Source organism: Oncorhynchus tshawytscha, linkage group LG10, assembly GCF_018296145.1.
Source record: "Oncorhynchus tshawytscha isolate Ot180627B linkage group LG10, Otsh_v2.0, whole genome shotgun sequence".
NCBI classification, from domain to species: Eukaryota; Metazoa; Chordata; class Actinopteri; order Salmoniformes; family Salmonidae; genus Oncorhynchus; species Oncorhynchus tshawytscha.
In genome coordinates, this window is record NC_056438.1 from 29064789 (window position 1) to 29084225 (window position 19437).

The following is a 19437-nucleotide window of genomic DNA, read 5'->3' on the forward strand; positions in this document are numbered from 1 at the left end:
GATACCAGAAGAACAGCACAAACGAGACATTTACATACAAATCACATAAGATGTAAATACCTTTAATAAAACGCAGTGTAACAAAGAAAAATAATCCAACAAAAAAAAGCAAGTTGATAACATTTACAACCACAAAATAAAAACTGTACAACTCTAAACATCTGGAGCCACTGCTATTTTTTGGGGTAAATATTTGTTTTATTAATTCACTGTTCTGTGATGAAGGGAATATATTGAGTGACGGGGAGGGAGAGGGGGGCTGTAATAATGTGATTGGTATTTGAGAAGAAAAAAAAACAGTGTAGTCTTCAAACACACGTGTATGCATCAGTGTGGCAGGTGAAGTATTTCGCCACTGCCACTACAGCAGTAGGAAAGGACATTGGGGGGGATTTTCTAAACAGGAGGTAGTTATTTGTACAAGATGTCGTAGTGGCCGGGTCTATAGAGGAGAAAGACACGAGGCTCGCTGCCTTCAGGAAAGACGTGGTGGTTGACGGTGCCCCCCTCACCCCGGTCCATATACTCCACTAGGATGGACACGTTCAGGGCCTGGGCCAAGGCGATGATGTGGATATGGTCACTTTCTTTAGACATGGGCTCCACCTCCTGTTAGTAAACACACAGAGAACAAACAAAGTGTTTGAGTTTGGAGACTTGTTATGCAACTCTAGATGATACTGGAATGTACATATGCAAAAAAAAAAGTACAAGTTGATCATTTTGGCAGTAGGAATGAGACAATATATCCACAGGAAAGTATAATTGCTTCCGGTGATAGAAATCTGAACACACTACCAGCGCTTTGAAAAGTTTATGCAATTATATTTTCCTGTGGATATAGTCTCACACTCCTATAGCCAAAAGGACCAACCGCACAGACAACTGGTAAAGTATGTGAAAATATCATTTTATTCAACATTCTGGCTTGTAGATGCCGAGAGAAAACTTTCCTGATTCAAATGCTCATTTCTGCCCGACGTTGAAACTTTCTGCCCCTCCAAAAGTGTTAAACAAATCAAAATATATTTTATATTTGAGATTCTTCAAAGTAGCCACCCTTTGCCTTGATGACAGCTCTGCACACTCCTTGGCATTCTCTCAACCAGTAACATGACATAGTCACCTGGAATGCATTTCAATTAACAGATGTGCCTTGTTAAAATTTCATTTGTGGAATTTTTCCTTCTTAATGTGTTTGAGCCAATCAGTTGTGTTGTGACAAGGTAGGGGTGGTGTGCAGGAGATATCTATTTGGTAAAAGACTAAGTACATACAGTTGAAGTCGGAAGATTACATACACCTTGGCCAAATACATTTAAACTCAGTTTTTCACAATTCCTAACATGTCATCCTAGTAACAATTCCCTGTCTTAGGTCAATATATCCACGTCATTTTCCTGCCTCATGATGCCATCTATTTTGTGAAGTGCACCAGTCCCTCCTGCAGCAAAGCACCCCCACAACATGATGCTGCCACCCCCGTGCTTCACGGTTGGGATGGTGTTCTTCGGCTTGCAAGCCTCCCCCTTTTTCCTCCAAACATAATGATGGTCATTATGGCCAAACAGTTCTATTTTTGTTTCATCAGACCAGTGGACATTTCTCCAAAAACTACAATATTTTTCCCCATGTGCAGTTGCAACACGTAGTCTGGCTTTTTTATGGCGGTTTTGGAGCAGTGTCTTCTTCTTTGCTGAGCAGCCTTTCAGGTTATGTCAATATAGGACTTGTTTTACTGTGGATATAGATACTTAGTACCCGTTTCCTCCAGCATCTTCACAAGGTCCTTTGCTGTTGTTCTGGGATTGATTTGCACTTTTTGCAAAGTACATTCATCTCTAGGAGACAGAACGCGTCACCTTCCTGAGCGGCATGACGGCTGCATGGTCCCATGGTGTTGATACTTGCATACTATTGTTTGTACAGATGAACGTGGTACCTTCAGGCGTTTGAAAATTGCTCCCAAGGATGAACCAGACTACAATTGTTTTTCTGGGATCTTGGCTGATTTCTTTTGATTTTCCCATAATTTCAAGCAAAGAGGCACTGAGTTTGAAGGTAGGCCTTGAAATACATCCACAGGTTCACCTCCAATTGACTCAAATTATGTAAATTAGCCTATCAGAAGCTTCTAAAGCCATGAAATCATTTTCTAGAATTGTCCAAGCTGTTTAAAGGCACAGTCAACTTAGTGCATGTAAACTTCTGACCCACTGGAATTGTGATACAGTAAATTATAAGTGAAATAGCCTATCTGTAAGCGATTGCTGGAAAAATTACTTGTGTCATGTACAAAGTTGATGTCCTAACTGACTTGCAAAACCTATTAACAAGAAATGTGGGGAGTGGTTGAAAAACTAGTTTTGATGACTCCAACCTAAGTGTATGTAAACTTCCGACATCAACTGTAGAACAGTTAAAATAAGCAAAGAGAAATGACAGTCGATCATTACTTTAAAGACATGAAGGTCAGTCAAATAGGAACATTTCAAAAACGTGCAGTCGCAAAAACAATCAAGCACTATGATGAAACTGGCTCTCATGAGGACCGCCACAGGAAAGGAAGACCCAGAGTTACTTCTGCTGCAGAGAATAAGTTCATTAGAGTTACTGCGTGAATCAGGCCTTCATGGTTGATTTGCTGCAAAGAAACCACTACTAAAGGACACCAATAAGAAGAAAAGACTTGCATGGGCCAAGAAACACGAGCAATGGACATAAGACTGGTGGAAACCTGTTGTTTGGTCTGATGACTCCAAATTGGAGATCAACCGCCATGTCTTTGTGAGATGCAGAGTAGGTGAACGGATGATCTCTGCATGTGTGGTTCCCACCGTGAAGCATGGAGGAGGTGGTGTTGATGGTGCTTTGCTGGTGACACTGTGTGACTTATTTAGAATTTAAGGCACACTTAACCAGCATGGCTACCACAGCGATATGCCATCCCATCTGGTTTGCGCTTAGTGGGATTATCATTTGTTTTTCAACAGGGCAATGACCCAAAACACACCTCTATGCTGTGTAAGGGTTATTTAAGCAAGGAGAGTGATGGAGTGCTCATCAATTAAACTGGCCTACACAAATCACCTGACCTCAACCCAATTGAGATGGTTTGGGATGAGTCGGACCACAAATCAAATCAAATCAAATTTATTTATATAGCCCTTCGTACATCAGCTGATATCTCAAAGTGCTGTACAGAAACCCAGCCTAAAACCCCAAACAGCAAGCATTGCAGGTGTAGAACCACAGAGTGAAGGAAAAGCAGCCAACAAGTACCCAGCATATGTGGGAAATCCTTCAAGACTGTTGAAAAAGCATTCCAGGTGAAGCTGGTTGAAATAATGCTAAGAGTGTGCAAAGCTGTAATCAAGGCAAAGGGTGGCTACTTTGAAGAATCTCAAATATATTTTGATTTGTTTAACACTTTTTTTGGTTATTTCATAGTTTTGACATCTTCACTATTATTCTACAATGTAGAAAATATTACAAATAAAGAAAACCCTTGAACGAGTAGGTGTCCAAACTTTTGACTGGTACTGTATATAAATTAGATACTTTTCAGTATATATTTTCATAATACATTTTCTAAAAACATGTTTTCACTGTCATTATAGGCTACTGGCATACATTTAATCAATTTTGAATTCTGGCTTTAACAACAAAAATGTGGAAAAAGTCAAGGGGTATGAATACTTTCTGAAGGCACTGTAGATCTCCCCTATTCTCTGATGTTCCATAAGGAACCCACCTGCTGACAGAACTCCCTGACAGAGCGTCCCCCCTCGATGAAGTGCTGGAAGAAACCGTGCTCCCTCTGCAGGTAGCCTGAAGTGAGCAACCGCAGGTACACCACGATGTAGTCTGACACGCTCTGGTCTCTGAAGGAGCCCAGCAGCTCACTGAGTCCTGGCTGCTTCTCACACAGCTCTAACAGGTCCATGAACTAGGGGAAGAATAAACAATAATGTTCAGTTTGCTGATGCTTTTACGTCAAGTGACTTAAAAGTTAACATGTTCAGTATAGTGCATATGGAAATTATTCAGACCCTTTCCTTTTTTCCACATTTTGTTACATTACAGCCTTACTCTAAAATGTATTTATTTTCATTTTAAATCCCCTCATCAATCTACCCACAACGACAATGCGGAAAAAGGTTTTAGAAACTTTTGCAAATGTATTAAAAATAAAAAACAGAAATAACTTATTTACATAAGTATTCAGACCCTTTGCTATAGGAATCGAAATTGAGCTTAGGTGCATCCTGTTTCCATTGATCATCCTTGCGATGTTTCTACAACCTGATTGGAGTCTACTTGTGGTAAATTCAAATGATTGGACATGATTTGGAAAGGCACTATGCTTGAAAATTGTAATGTTTGTGCTTTTCTAATAACTCATTTCTGTGTTCTATTCATGTGCTTTTCTAATAAATGTTTTCTATGTTCATGCAAGTGACTGACTGAAAGAATCCTCACTATCAGTAGCTGCAATTTGGCAGTATGCCCAGACCTTTGTTTTGAGAACAAAAGACATCTCAGTTTCAAGGTCTCAGCTTAGAGAGAATAATACTCGTGACGTATTGGTCTGTTACATGTTATGAACCAGTATGGGTCGGTCACACGAATGAAACAAAAACGTTAATGATGAATTAATTATGCTAAATCATGCAAATATAAACTTGTCTATAACTTGTCTGTGAATAGCCGTATATAAGACAACCTCTGGGACTTCCCCAGCAGAGCTCCTGATTGACATGTGTACTATGGTGCATTGAATTGGTTGGAACCTCTCCAGCACATTGATAATAAAGGACAATTCATTTAAGATTGACTTAGAGTGTCCCTGGTGGTCATTTCCACGACGTGGTGGTGCAGTTCCACGACAGCACACACCTGACTATATAAGGTCCCACAGTTGACAGTACATGTCAGAGCAAAAACCAAGCCATGACAGCCCGCTTGGAGTTTGCCAAAAAGGCATCTAAAGGACTCACAGAACACGAGAAACAAGATTCTCTGGTCTGATGAAACCAGTGGTGGAAATTTCTAACCAAAAGGAAGAGCGAGACTGTAGATTCCTCAAACAGCAACTTTATAAGAGTTGCAAAAATGGAGCTGTTAACAATCCACTCAACAGTGCAGAGTTAAGAGCCCAACGAACAGAGTTGAGTCTCAGCTTTTATAGAAAAGTCCAACCTCTGTGTATATGGGGCAGTTAGCAGATGTGAGCAAACAGGGGTGGGGAACATAGTGTATAAAAGGCATTTAGCTTGTCTATGCAGATTAAGATAGCTGACATTACCACAGCTCACACTATTCTTCTGTTTGGTCCTGCAAGTTTCCACACAGATGAGTTCCTACAGATAGTACAAACGGGATGTCACATACAGATAAAAGCCGGGTGCGACTGCAGTATGCCCAGACTTATCACTAAGTCACAAGACAAGCCTTCACCAGTAAAAAAACCACTAGCATATAACAATGGACAATTCTCTGAGTGAAAACAGCATAGTATGTCTAAAATTAAATGTAATTTTCCCACTACAAACCAAGATTGAACTCTTTGGCCTGAATGCTAAGCATCACATCAGGAGAAAACCTGGCACCATCCCTACGGTGAAGCACGGTGTCAGCATCATGCTGTGGGGATGTTTTTCAGCGGCAAGGACTGGGAGACTAGTCAGGATCGAGCGAAAGATGAACGGAGCAAAGTAGAGAGAGATTCTTGATGAAAAACTGCTCCAGAGTGCTTAGGAGCTCAGACTGGGGTGAAGATTCACCTTCCAACAGGACAGTAACCCTAAGCACACAACCAAGACAACGCAGGAGTGGCTTCGGGACAAGTCTCTGAATATCTTTGAGTGGCCCAGCCAGAGCCCAGACTTGAACCCAATCGAACATCTCTGGAGAGACTCAAAAATATCTGTGCATTGACGCTCTCAATCCAACCTGACAGAGCTTCAGTGAATTTGCAGAGAAGAATGGGACAAATTCCCCAAATACAGGTGTGACAAGCTTGTTGCGTCATACCCAATAAGATTAAAGGCTGTAATTGCTGCCAAAGGTGCTTCAACAAAGTACTGAGTAAACGTTCTGAATACTTATGTGAATTTGATAGTTTTTTTTATTTTTAATACATTTGCAAACATTTCTAAAAACCTGTTCTGCTTTATTTTATTTAACCTTTATTTAACCAGGAAGGCCAGTTGAGAACAAGTTCTCATTTACAACTGCGACCTGGCCAAGATAAAGCAAAGCAGTGCGACAAAAACAACAGAGTTACACAAACAAACGTGCAGTCAATAACAATAGAAAAAGTCTATGTACATTGTGTGCAAATGTAGTAAGATTAGGGAGGTAAGGCAATAAATAGGCCATAGAGGCAAAATAATTACAATTTAGCATTACCACTGGAGTGATAGATGTGCAGATGATGATGTGCAAGTAGAGATACTGGGGTGCAAAAAAATTAAATAAATAACAATATGGGGATGAAGTAGTTGTGCTACTTACAGATGGGCTGTGTATTATATGGTATTGTGTGTAGATTGATGAGGGGGGGAAACTATTTCATCCATTTTAGAATAAGGCTGTAATGTAAAGAAATGTGGAAAAGTTATGGGGTCTGAATACTTTCCGAATGCACTGTATACAAAAAGTGTACAAAACATCTTCCAAATATTGAGTTGCCCCCCCCCCCTCATCCTGGTCTAAGAGCATTTCGTAGTATTCTGTACGCAAATCCGTGACACTTTATTTAGTATGTTTGTTATGTTTCGTATGGAATGTAATTTATGGATATCCATCATCCATTTTGTATGATATGTTACAAATTGCAATTCGTACAATATGTTACAAATTTGCAAAATGTATGACATGAATTCCAATTTGTTAGTGTTAGCTAAAGGGGTTAAGGTTAGGGGTAGCTAACATGCTAAGTAGTTGCAAAGTAGCTAAAAATAGCAACTAGTAGTTCCAGAGTTGCTAAAATGCTAAAGTTGTCCACGATGAGATTCAAACATGCAACCTTTGGGATGCTAGACTTACGCATTATGCGCCCACCCATCCACTCTGACCAACCACCCTACTTTTATTATGCAACCATACCAAACGTAACATATCCTACTAATTGAGTATCCCAGATTTAATTTACTATGTTATGTCTAATCTATGAGACAAGGTTGCCCCCAGACCAGCCTCAATTCCTTGGGGCATGGACTCTACGAGGTGTTGAAAGCGTTCCACTGGGATGCTAGCCCATGTTGACTCAATTGCTTCCCACAGTTTTGTCAAGTTGGCTGGATGCCCTTTGGGTGGATTATTATTGATACACACAAAAACGCAACAGCTTTGCAGTTCTTTATACAAACCAGTGTGCCTGGCATCTACTACCATACCCTGTTCAAAGGCACTTAAATATTTTGTCTTGCCCATTCCTCCCCTTCATCTACACTGATTGAAGTGGATTTAACAAGTGACATCAATAAGGGATCGTAGCTTTCACTGGGTCAGTCTACGTCATGGAAAGTCCAGGTGTTAATCATGTTTTGTATGCTCAGTGTATGTCATGTGTTTGAGCTGTCACTGTTGTTCATGTGGTGTACAATAAGAGGGAAGCAACTCACAGTATTGTGGAAGTCTTCAATGGTGAACTCAGTGAAACCCTGGTTTACCAGGTCCAGTTTGCTCTTTGCTGCCACTGCTTTGAACCTATAGAGACATAAAACATTGCATCGGTATTCAGTGCCTATTAATTAATGCAGCAACACTAATCATATTGCATCCATCTTTCGTATTACATCGTCTGCTTTACCGACCACCAATGAGCTAAATGCACCATGGAAGTGTTATGTTACCTCTGCAGCTCTTTGCTGTCTTCGAGCAGTGATTCGAGATGTGAAAAGCCAAAAGCTCTGTAGAAACAGTTCCCGTCTGGTCGCGTCTTACGAATATATGAGTATTTTTTGTGTAAATCCTAAGGGGGAAAAAAGGGACAGAAAGAGAGTAAATACAATAATTATGTCACCATTTCTAACCTTGATTGATTTTGTGTTCGTAAGGAACCCTTTCACCTTAAACCAGTATGAAGTGATGCAGATTCAAATCCTGTAATTGAAAAATTGTGTGCTTTTACTGACCTTGATCTTGAGCTGATAAATGGTGTCTTCCGCGGCATACTCTCTCTGCAAAACTGACAGCTCCTGTCTGTCTGACACTAAAAGGATGCTTGTTGCGATCTAGACACACACACACACACACACACACACACACACACACGTTAACGCACGGACGTTTCATACTCATAGACTTACAGAAACCAATATAAAACAAGAACACTGGGTGATTAAAATCATGTGATGCAAAGGTATGCATTTCTAGTGCAGTTCAACCAGTTCAACTTATGTCAGTCTAATTCAAAACCTTAGCCAACATATTATCAACGCCTATTCAAGTGTAAAATCTCTCACCTCCTGCTGAATTCTGTCCTGCTGTGCCATAATGGCCTCATCATAAGCAAGACAGTTTACTCCTCCAGCTGGAGAGAAGAAAACAACAACATAGACGTTTACAAGTAACATGACAGTTCATTCACAGAGAGTGAAGTGCAATGGTGCTGTAAAAAAAAGTTAACCCCAATTCTGAATTTAACGTGGGAACTGGCAATATTACATAATGGTTATTGGAGTAGCTGTGTCAACACAACACAGTGATTTGAAGCATATTTGCAAAATCACACTTTTTAATAACAATTGTTGGTGACGTACTTTATACCACAACATGAAATTGATGACAACGTGCATGGGGGTTTTAGCGAACTCGGTCATCACATATCCGTCTACCATTGGTAATCAACAGTATTAAATCTGGTTCACTTGGGGTGAAAGTGCAACCATGTTATCAACATCAGACCATATTTTTAGGTACAACTAGGTTGAATGTATTGGTTAGCAAGCTAGCTAAGCTTGCTAACTAGCCAACTATCCTATTTTAGTTATGGTGTCAATAAACATTTGACAACCAATTGAAATCCGGCAAAAATATACTGTGAATGAGATACCATTAAGCATTATATGTGACATAATGTGGCATCACCTTCATCCTCCAAAAACTACAGGTCGAAAATGCGTTTCTTTGTGTGTGATTTTAATGCTTTGGCCTCCCCTATTGCCCTCTCATATTCATGCAGGCAACTTGTCCATCAACTGCTATCACTAGATTGCCTAACAATCACATTACACTTGCATAAATAACAATGCGTTGATAGCCGAAGCAGGTTAGATTTCGGTCATCTTTCGTTCTGATGTTGTTTCACTCACCCTCCATCTCTCCCTGTGTTGTTTCCTGCTGTTGCTCCTGCGCCATTTTAGCCGTAGAATTGTGTTTCCTCTGTCTCACTGACCTCATTCTAAACTTCCGGGTCCCAGCACAGCAGCTGGATATTTCCCTATGACAAATGCACATAAATGCAGATATCACAAATATTTAGAACGGGTCATTGGTTTTCTGTCTCAAATAACTAGATTTTCTATACTTGCAATTGAATGTGTTTGAGTGAAAAGCTAATCCAATTTTATATTAATCATCAAGACCTTTTTCTTTCTCAAATGGCTCATTTCCACTGACGATTTAGTCCAGTGTTTTACCCAAAACGCAGACTTTTGTTCTCATCTAAGCGGGCCGCCCGGCACATTTGTCTCACTGGACTGTGGCTCCAGCGTACCTGCTTACTGGGAGCCAAAGCACAGCCCTGGGTACTTTTCAGCTTGCATTTACAATGGCAAAGCCATTGTAAAGCCACAAGTCTGTAGTGTCAAACTCCTGAACACTAGAGCTTAACATAAAGTGGCCCAGCCAGAGCTTAACATAAATTGGTGAATCGCGACCCAATGATGTGGGAGTGAGTCTCAATGGAAAAGCACCAAAACACTTGGGTCAGCGCATGTGAAAATGACCTATTATATCATGGTTTGATGTACAGTACCAGGTTTGGACACGCCTACTCATTCAAGGGTTTTTCTTTATTTTAAATATTTTCTACATTGTAGAATAATAGTGAAGATATCAAAACTATAAAATAACACATATGGAATCATGTAGTAACCAAAAAGTGTTATAAACAAATATATACATTTTAAACAGATTCATCAAAGCCACCCGTTGCCTTGATGACACCTTTGCACACTCTTGGCATTCTCTCAACCAGTTTCACCTGGAATGCTTTTTCAACAGTCTTGAATGAGTTCCCACATATGCTGGGCACTTGTTGGCTGCTTTTCCGTCACTCTGCGGTCCAACTCATCCCAAACCATCTCAATTGGGTTGAGATCGGGTGATTGTGGAAGCCACATCATCTCATGCAGCACTCCATCCCTCTCCTTCTTGGAGAGTGTTTTGGGTCATTGTCCTGTTGAAAAACAAATGATAGTCCCACTAAGCGCAAACCAGATGGGATGGCGTATCGCTGCAGAATGCTGTGGTAGCCATGCTGGTTAAAAGTGCCTTGAATTCTAAATAAATCACTGACAGTGTCACCAGCAAAGCACCCCCACACCATCACACCTCCTCCTCCATGCCACACGGTAGGAACTTCACATGCGGAGATCATTTGTTCACCTGCTCTGCGTCTCACAAAGACATGGCGGTTGGAACCAAATTTGGAGTCATCAGACCAAAGGACAGATTTCCATCCGGTCTTATGTCCATAGTCATGTTTCTTGGCCCAAGCAAGTCTCTTCTTATTATTGGTGTCCTTTAGCAGTGGTTTCTTTGCAGAAATTCGACCATGAAGGCCTGATTCGTGCAGTCTCCTCTGAACACTTGATGTTGAGATGTGTCTGTTACTTGAACTCTGTGAAGCATTTATTTGGGCTGCAATTTCTGATGCTGGTCACTCTAATGAATTTATCCTCTGCAGCAAAGGTGTCTTCCTTTCCTGTGGCAGTCCTCATGAGAGCCAGTTTCATCATAGCGCTTGCTGGTTTTTGCGACTGCACTTGAAGAAACGTGAACAAAATTTTACGGTTTGACTGAACTTCGTGTCTTAAAGTAATGATGGACTGTCATTTCTCTTTGCTTATTTAAGCTGTTCTTGCCATAATATGGACTTGGTATTTTACCAAATAGGACTGTCTTCTGTATATCACCCCTACCTTGTCACGACACAACTGATTGGCTCAAACGCATTAAGGAAAGAAATTCCACAAATTAACTTTTAACCAGGCACACCTGTTAATTGAAATGCATTCCAGTTGACTACCTCATGAAGCTGGTTGAGAGAATGCCACGAGTGTGCAAAGCTGTCGTCAAGGCAAAGGGTGGCTACTTTGAAGAATCTCAAATATAAAATATATTTTGATTTGTTGAACACTTTTTTGGTTACTACATGATTCCATATGTTATTTCATAGTTGTGATGTCTTCAGTATTATTCTGCAATGTAGAAAATAGTAAAAAATAAAGAAAAACCCTGGAATGAGTAAGTGTGTCAAAACTTTTGACTTGTACTGTAGATAATGTTAAAAATGCTTCACCTCATAATATTGCATGTCGCGCCAAAAAAAATTAAACAGAATGATCAGACACTAGATTTGGATTTCATGTTTCTATTGGGAAAAATGTCTAAAAGTCATTTCGTTAGATGAGTACAAGCATCATAGGCCAGAATAAGGTAGACTTTGAACAAGACAGGTGGTAGTGAAACAGTTAAGCACTTCTTTTGAACATTGACCTGGATCCAACCAGAAGGTCAAAGTATGGTCAGTGGAAAAACACTCATGGCGGAAACTGTTTCCTGTAAACAGAGGCAGACAAGACATCACTTTTGTCATATAGGTCACCCAAGAACACTCAGGTTGGCAATAAATATTATTGTCAAATTGGCAATAATAAGGCATGCAAGAAATGCATTGATTTAAACCCACATTCTGATAAGTTTGTTTAGCTAGTTATGGTCTGAGCTAGCTGGCTAGCTGCACCGCTGGCCCACCCACTGCGTTACCAATGTTGTCTTTGGGTGGTTTACTGGGTAAATTTGCACGCTTGTTGATTGCATGTGTCACCCAGAAGTACTTTTTTAGAGGGGATCAAGCTGATTCTATACCAATTTAAGTGGCGCCTCGCTGTTAAATGTATACGAACCTAAATTTCTCTGTAATAGTGGAATAATCTAAAGTGTGAAATTATTGTTACACAACCCTTGGGAGGAAGCACAAACCACCTAGGTGGAAATAGGTTATAAATTCCCGGGTTAAATGTTTATGATTATGAGACTTGGTGATGGGTCTTAGGGCATGAATTCCAAGTATAAACTGCCGGTTACTTCTGTGTTTGATGAGACTTGGTGATGGGTCTTAGGGCATAAATTCCAAGTATAAACTGCCGGTTACTTCTGTGTTTGATGAGACTTGGTGATAGGGCTTAGGGCATGAATTCCAAGTATAAAACGCTGATTGTTGTGATAGAGTTAAGTGTTTGAATATTTTTCTGATGAGTACTCTGTAATTGTTCTATGTCTTTTGTAATTGTTCTATGTGTTATGTCTTCTGTGTGGTATGACTGGATGGTGGGATGATTCATCAGGAGTTAGTTATAGACAATAAAAAGCCTGTGTATTTGAATTAGCGGAGTGAACATTTCGATCAGATGCTCAAAGGGTTGGCTGTGGGGGGATAAACCTTAAAGCATACACCATTGCTGTATTAGGGAATGCACCTGTCCGTGTGTTACTGACCCAAGTAATAGTTTCTCCCTTGGAAGGAGAAGATTATCACAGAGATGCCAGGATTGTTGTGGAGGATACACCAACGTTTATACCAGTTATAAATGATCTTGAACCCTTTACTATTTTGTGGTTGCCCCATAGAGGACGATTATTTTACACCACCCGTACATTACATGGTATTCAGTTATCATTTACTTATCACCCTGCTTTAAATAAACTTATGCGAGTTAAGGGATAGACTATACACATATAGGGTTATTTTGTATTCCTTTATCTGTATTCACATTACACGTAGAGCCTAATAATTTTTTTAATGTAAAAATTAAACACTTTTTGAGATATGGTAGATGAGAGCTCAGAGTTACCTGAGGGGCCGATTGCTATGAAACCCACCACCCCTCTACAGTTCTTAGTAGGAAAATACCCCACAATGGAAAAAGAAGCCTCTGAATATACAGTGGGGCAAAAAAGTATTTAGTCAGCCCCCAATTGTGCAAGTTCTCCCATTTAAAAAGATGAGAGAGGCCTGTAATTTTCATCATAGGTACACTTCAACTATGACAGACAAAATTAGAAAAAAAATCCAGAAAATCACATTGTAGGATTTTTTTATGAATTTATTTGCAAATTATGGTGGAAAATAAGTATTTGGTCAATAACAAAAGTTTATCTCAATACTTTGTTATATACCCTTTGTTGGCAATGACAGAGGTCAAACGTTTTCTGTAAACTGAAATTGAAGAAGAAGGCGAGTTTTCCGATAGTCTGAAGGACTCTCGTGCATGTGCAGCCGGTTCACAGAGTATGCAACAACAGCAGCTGGATCACTCGAGGGCAGAACTAAGGTGTTTATCAAACATGGTGAAGTAGCACTATTTCAGGGTGAATTTAAAAACATACAGCCTCGAACATCACAGAGACTGGAGATGAAACAGACTGAATGGATGAAGACACAGCCAGGTGAAGATGACCGTCCTGTGGGAACGTATCCCCTGGTAATAAAGCCCTCTGGTACGGGACAACTGTACTATGATTACAAACCATGGAGTTTTGGGGACTTGGAAACAGCAGCGAAACAATTTCTCCGCATCACTGTAGAGCCTGGAAAAAGATGAAGACTGAGGAAAGAGCAAGAAAGCCCAACTAGCCCAACTGGACAAAGGAAAAACCAACATTCTAATGGTGGCTGGAACTCCAGCCACCCAGCCACAACAACCACCACCACAACCTCCTCAACCACCTGCATCACAGTTTCACCAAGCACCTGCAGCTCAGTTCCCTCCTCAGCCATATGGCAACCCACAACCATACCTTCCACCACTGAGACAACCTCTGGTGTGCTGGAATTTCGGAAGGACAGGTCATATGAGAAACATGTGCCAACAACAACCACAGCAGCAACCTTGGCAGCAGAGGGGAAGAGGTCAATGGAAAGGGAATGCTGGTAGAGGGAACCTCCAAGGTGGTAGAGGTGGAAGACTAGCCTACACTGGACAGCACTCAACCTGTTTTTTCCCAGACTCAACCAATGAATGGTCGACAATATGGATGACCCCAACAGCCTCCTGCGACAAACCAGGTGGGGTTCCCACAGCAGAATAATCAACAATAGGGATGCCCTGACCCCCTTCTCCAGCGTCACCAGTACATACACTGCTCAAAAAAATTAAGGGAACACTTAAACAACACAATGTAACTCCAAGTCAATCACACTTCTGTGAAATCAAACTGTCCACTTAGGAAGCAACACTGATTGACAATATATTGCACATGCTGTTGTGCAAATGGAATAGAAAACAGGTGGAAATTATAGGCAATTAGCAAGACACCTCCAATAAAGGAGTGGTTCTGCAGGTGGTGACCACAGACCACTTCTCAGTTCATATGCTTCCTGGCTGATGTTTTGGTCACTTTTGAATGCTGGCGGTGCTTTCACTCTAGTGGTAGCATGAGACGGAGTCTACAACCCACACAAGTGGCTCAGGTAGTGCAGCTCATCCAGGATGGCACATCAATGCGAGCTGTGGCAAGAAGGTTTGCTGTGTCTGTCAGCGTAGTGTCCAGAGCATGGAGGCGCTACCAGGAGACAGGCCAGAACATCAGGAGACGTGGAGGAGGCCGTAGGAGGGCAACAACCCAGCAGGAGGACCGCTACCTCCGCCTTTGTGCAAGGAGGACCAGGAGAAGCACTGCCAGAGCCCTGCAAAATGACCTCCAGCAGGCCACAAATGTGCATGTGTCTGCTCAAACGGTCAGAAACAGACTCCATGAGGGTGGTATGAGGGCCCGACGTCCACAGGTGGGGGTTGTGCTTACAGCCCAACACCGTGCAGGACGTTTGGCATTTTCCAGAGAACACCAAGATTGGCAAATCAAAGAGTCTGGAGACGCCTGCAACATCATCCAGCATGACCAGTTTGGCGGTGGGTCAGTCATGGTGTGGGGTGGCATTTCTTTGGGGGGCCACACAGCCCTCCATGTGCTCGCCAGAGGTAGCCTGACTGCCATTAGGTACCGAGATGAGATCCTCAGACCCCTTGTGAGACCATATGCTGGTGCGGTTGGCCCTGGGTTCCTCCTAATGCAAGACAATGCTAGACCTCATGTGGCTGGAGTGTGTCAGCAGTTCCTGCAAGAGGAAGGCATTGATGCTATGGACTGGCCCGCCCGTTCCCCAGACCTGAATCCAATTGAGCACATCTGGGACATCATGTCTCGCTCCATCCACCAACGCCACGTTGCACCACAGACTGTCCAGGAGTTGGCGGATGCTTTAGTCCAGGTCTGGGAGGAGATCCCTTAGGAGACCATCCGCCACTTCATCAGGAGTATGCCCAGGCGTTGTAGGGAGGTCATACAGGCACGTGGAGGCCACACCCACTACTGAGCCTCATTTTGACTTGTTTTAAGGACATTACATCAAAGTTGGATCAGCCTGTAGTGTGGTTTTCCACTTTAATTTTGAGTGTGATTCCAAATCCAGACATCCATGGGTTGATAAATTTGATTTCCATTGATAATTTTTGTGTGATTTTGTTGTCAGCACATTCAACTATGTAAAGAAAAAAGTATTTAATAAGAATATTTCATTCATTCAGATCTAGGATGTGTTATTTTAGTGTTCCCTTTATTTTTTTGCCAGTGTATTTCCGGATGGTACCAAAGAACCAGTCATTACTCTGAAGGTCAACAATCAAGAGGTACCATTTTTAATAGACACTGGAGCTCACACCTCCTGCATTGGATCTACAGGCCAACACCTCGGCCTGGGACTCACATCTAAGTCAGTGAGGACAATGGGAGTCGCTGGGATACCCCAAAAGATGAGGTCTGCATCCCTGTGATAAGGCACTGGCAGCTACGGCTTATGCAGTTGAGAAATCTGCCACTCTGACGTTACAACACCCTACTACTGTGTACTGAATCAGAAAAACTCATTCCTTACAACTGCACGACTGGCTAGGTACGAATGTCTACTGACACAGCCTCACCTTACGATTCAACAATGCTCTGTTAACCCAGCACAACTGCACGTGTCTCTGGACGATGGAGAACCTCACCACTGTCCTGATCAAGTCCAACATGATTTTAAAGCCAGGCCTGACCTCTATGATGAACCTCTTGAGCTCCCTGATGTTACTCTCTTTTTTGACGGCTCTGCCTTTATTGATAGGGAGACTGGTGGGAAACATGCAGGGTTTGGTATAGTTTCATTAGATAGGACAGTATTGATTGAACAGCCTTTGCTAGAACATTGCTCAGCACAAGCTGAGCTTCTAGCACTTACTGAAGCATGTATATTAGGTCGTGGTTTGAAGGTTAACATTTATTCTGACTCTGCATAGCCATTGGTGTTTGCCTCTCCTGAGTTGGCATTTGGAAGGGTAGGGACTTTGTTAATGCGTCTGGTACCCTTATTAAACACAGTTTACAGATAGAAGTCCTGCTTGACGCTATGTTGCTTCCTGCCAAGTTGGCTATTCTTAAGGTCCGTGCCCACACAGGTAACACTGACAGCGTTAGTTTGGGTAATGCAGCTGCTGATAAGAATGCTGGTTCTCGTTGCCATTCTCATGCTGTTATGCTTTCCTCCCGGTGTACGTCTTAAATCGCTGATCTGGACCAACACCAGACTGCGGATGCACTTAATCACCCTTTGTGGGAGTCTAGAGGTTGCTCTAAGGGGCCCTGATGGCCTGTGGAGGCAGTCCCTCCCTGGCAAACCTGTTCTGCCCTTACCTCTCATTTCCTCTGTGTATCGCCTGGCCCACGGGGTGGGTCACGCGCCAAGGGGGGAGATGGTAAGACTAATATCTGACACCTGGTTTTGTCCAAATCTGTGGCAAAACACACGTGTATAAATGTACTACATGCATGCAATACAACATTGGTAAGGGTATTCCCCTGAAACCAGGGAAATTCCCAGCGCCGGCCGGACCGTTCACCCATTTAGCTATGGATTTCATAGACATGCCTGAACAAAAAGAAAGAAAGAAAGAAAGAGATACTGCCTGGTAATAATTGACCATTTTACCAGGTGGGTTGAAGCATTTCCAACCGTGAACTGTGATGCCAAAACAGTAGCAAAACTTCTGGTAAGGGAAATCATCCCTAGATTTGGCGTACCGGAAGTTCTCTCTGCAGACAATGGCAACCATTTCACAGGAGATGTGGTTGCACAGGTGGCTGCCCAATTGGAGATCGATCAGAAGTTTGTTTGTATCTACCACCCACAAAGCAACGGGATTACTGAGAGGGCTAATCAAAGCATAAAAGGGGAGGCTTGCCAAAGCATGCCACTCCACAGGGAAGTCATGGGTAGAGTGTCTTCCCAGATGTTGTTACACATGACCACTTTGGTCACATTGTTAAAAACAAAACTTGGGGTAAACCTTTAAGGTACATATTTTTGGTGCTTCTTATTCTGCACCAGCAGTCTCTGATCTGAGGAATAGAGATCCAGGGGAACCAATTGAAAACCAGTAATCAATGGGTAAACCCAAAATCTGAGCAGACGAGCCACGCCTATTGGTTCATATGTAGTCGTTTTGAAAAACGTTTGTGAGTGTTTTTGGTGACAAGCCACATTTCTTCAGCCTCCTGAGGTTGAAGAGGCGTTGTTGCGCCTTCTTCACCACACTGTCTTTGTGGGTGGACCATTTCAGTTTGTCTGTGATGTGTATGCCGAGAACTTAAAACTTTCCACCTTCTCCACTACTGTCCAGTTGAAGTGGATAGGGGGGTGCTCCCTCTGCTGTTTCCTGAAGTCCACGATCATCTCATTTGTTTTGTTGTTGTTGAGTGCGAGGTTATTTTCCTGACACCACAGGGCCCTCACCTCCTCCCTGTAGGCCGTCTCGTCGTCTGAGGTTCTGAGAATACGACTGGTTTTCTGAGAACACAAGGCTGCCGCAGGCCTGATGAAAACAGCCACCTGTCAGAAGATGCTTAGACCCGTTCACCTTGTTATGACCCTATACTTGTAATGAAAGGTCAAGTTTCGGTCAAACCCAATTCAGAGCTTTTAATTCCAGACAAGATGGTTGCTGCTGTCAGAGGGAGGTTAGATTTATTAAAATGTTGTTGTCAGGGAAAGTCACGCAAGGGGGACTGGGGAGGCTTTAGGAGTTACAGGAGGTCTTAGCTCTACCCAGGTTATGCAAAGTGTCTATCATATACTGTACTCTGTACCAACTTCTGCCTACAATTGTATTGCTAAAGGAGAATTTTAATACTTAAAAAAGTTTGTTTCCTTTTATATATATAAGTTTATAATTATATAGACCTGATCATCTGTTGAAGAAATTGACCAACAACATGCACATTTCCAGATATAATAAGCAGTAATACAATCAGGGCATGGCAAAGGACATGGAGAGCTCTGCAGTATTGATTTATTACATTTGAATGTGCATTAGATGGCAACAAGATCATTTTCTACAGCAATTTCATCAGGTAACATGAATACAAAGCCGGCGAGAGGTGGTTAGAATAGGATGGGGGGCCAAGAGTTTGTGTGGCCAATAGAGAGTCAGAGTCCCGAGTATGGGAACAAACATAACATAGACAGTCCCATGTTGGGTAAACAAGCAAGTTCATAGTCAACAAAGCACGCAGAAGTGGTGAGGCAAATAGCATAAAGCACTTTCAAAAAATATAACAACTTGGGGCTAGCCATTGTAAGTTCAGAGTCGAAAGCTTGGGAGAGAGAGGTGAGTGTGGTGGGGGTACCTATACCAGACAGGGAGAGACAGGCCAGGGCAGACGGTGAACAGATCGCCAGATGGAATCCAAGCAGCAGTGCAGCAGGCAATGGGAGTAGGTGTCACACCCACTTGGGAGAAGCTTTTTTCGGGAGGCAGATTCCTTGTAGAAAATTCCAGCTTACTAGCTAACATAGCTAGCAAGTCTCTGTCTGTCTTTTCCATGTGGAAAAGTAGGTCATTAGCTAGCTAAATATTTTCAGTATCGTCCAGACATCCAAACAAAGTTGTCCTGCGTGGCTCTAACGCAGCAACAGGTTCCAGTTATACAGCTAGTTAGCTTGTTTGTGTGTTTGTTGTGTGTACTTCACTTTGGCTTTGTTTGCAATTTTATAGTCCTGCGGTAGCCCCGTCATATGATCTTTACCTAATTTTCGTGGTGTAATTTGCTCAGTTTTTATTTATAGACACAAAAATGTATAGACAAAAAGTGATGAGAGAATGTAGC

The 19437-nt window shown here is 42.0% G+C and overlaps 1 protein-coding gene across 1 annotated transcript; it reads right to left on the bottom strand.

Annotated features, from left to right (window-relative positions):
- Positions 1–46: 46 nt before the first annotated feature.
- On the bottom strand, positions 47–9462 carry otub1b (OTU deubiquitinase, ubiquitin aldehyde binding 1b). The gene is made up of 7 exons (XM_024434869.2): positions 9324–9462; positions 8475–8542; positions 8145–8243; positions 7863–7981; positions 7632–7716; positions 3755–3949; positions 47–609 (listed from the first exon to the last, which is right to left on the bottom strand). Exons 1-7 carry the CDS (start codon positions 9409–9411, stop codon positions 412–414), a joined length of 852 nt encoding a protein of 283 aa, XP_024290637.2. The 5' UTR covers positions 9412–9462; the 3' UTR covers positions 47–411.
- Between the last annotated feature and the right edge of the window lie 9975 nt (positions 9463–19437).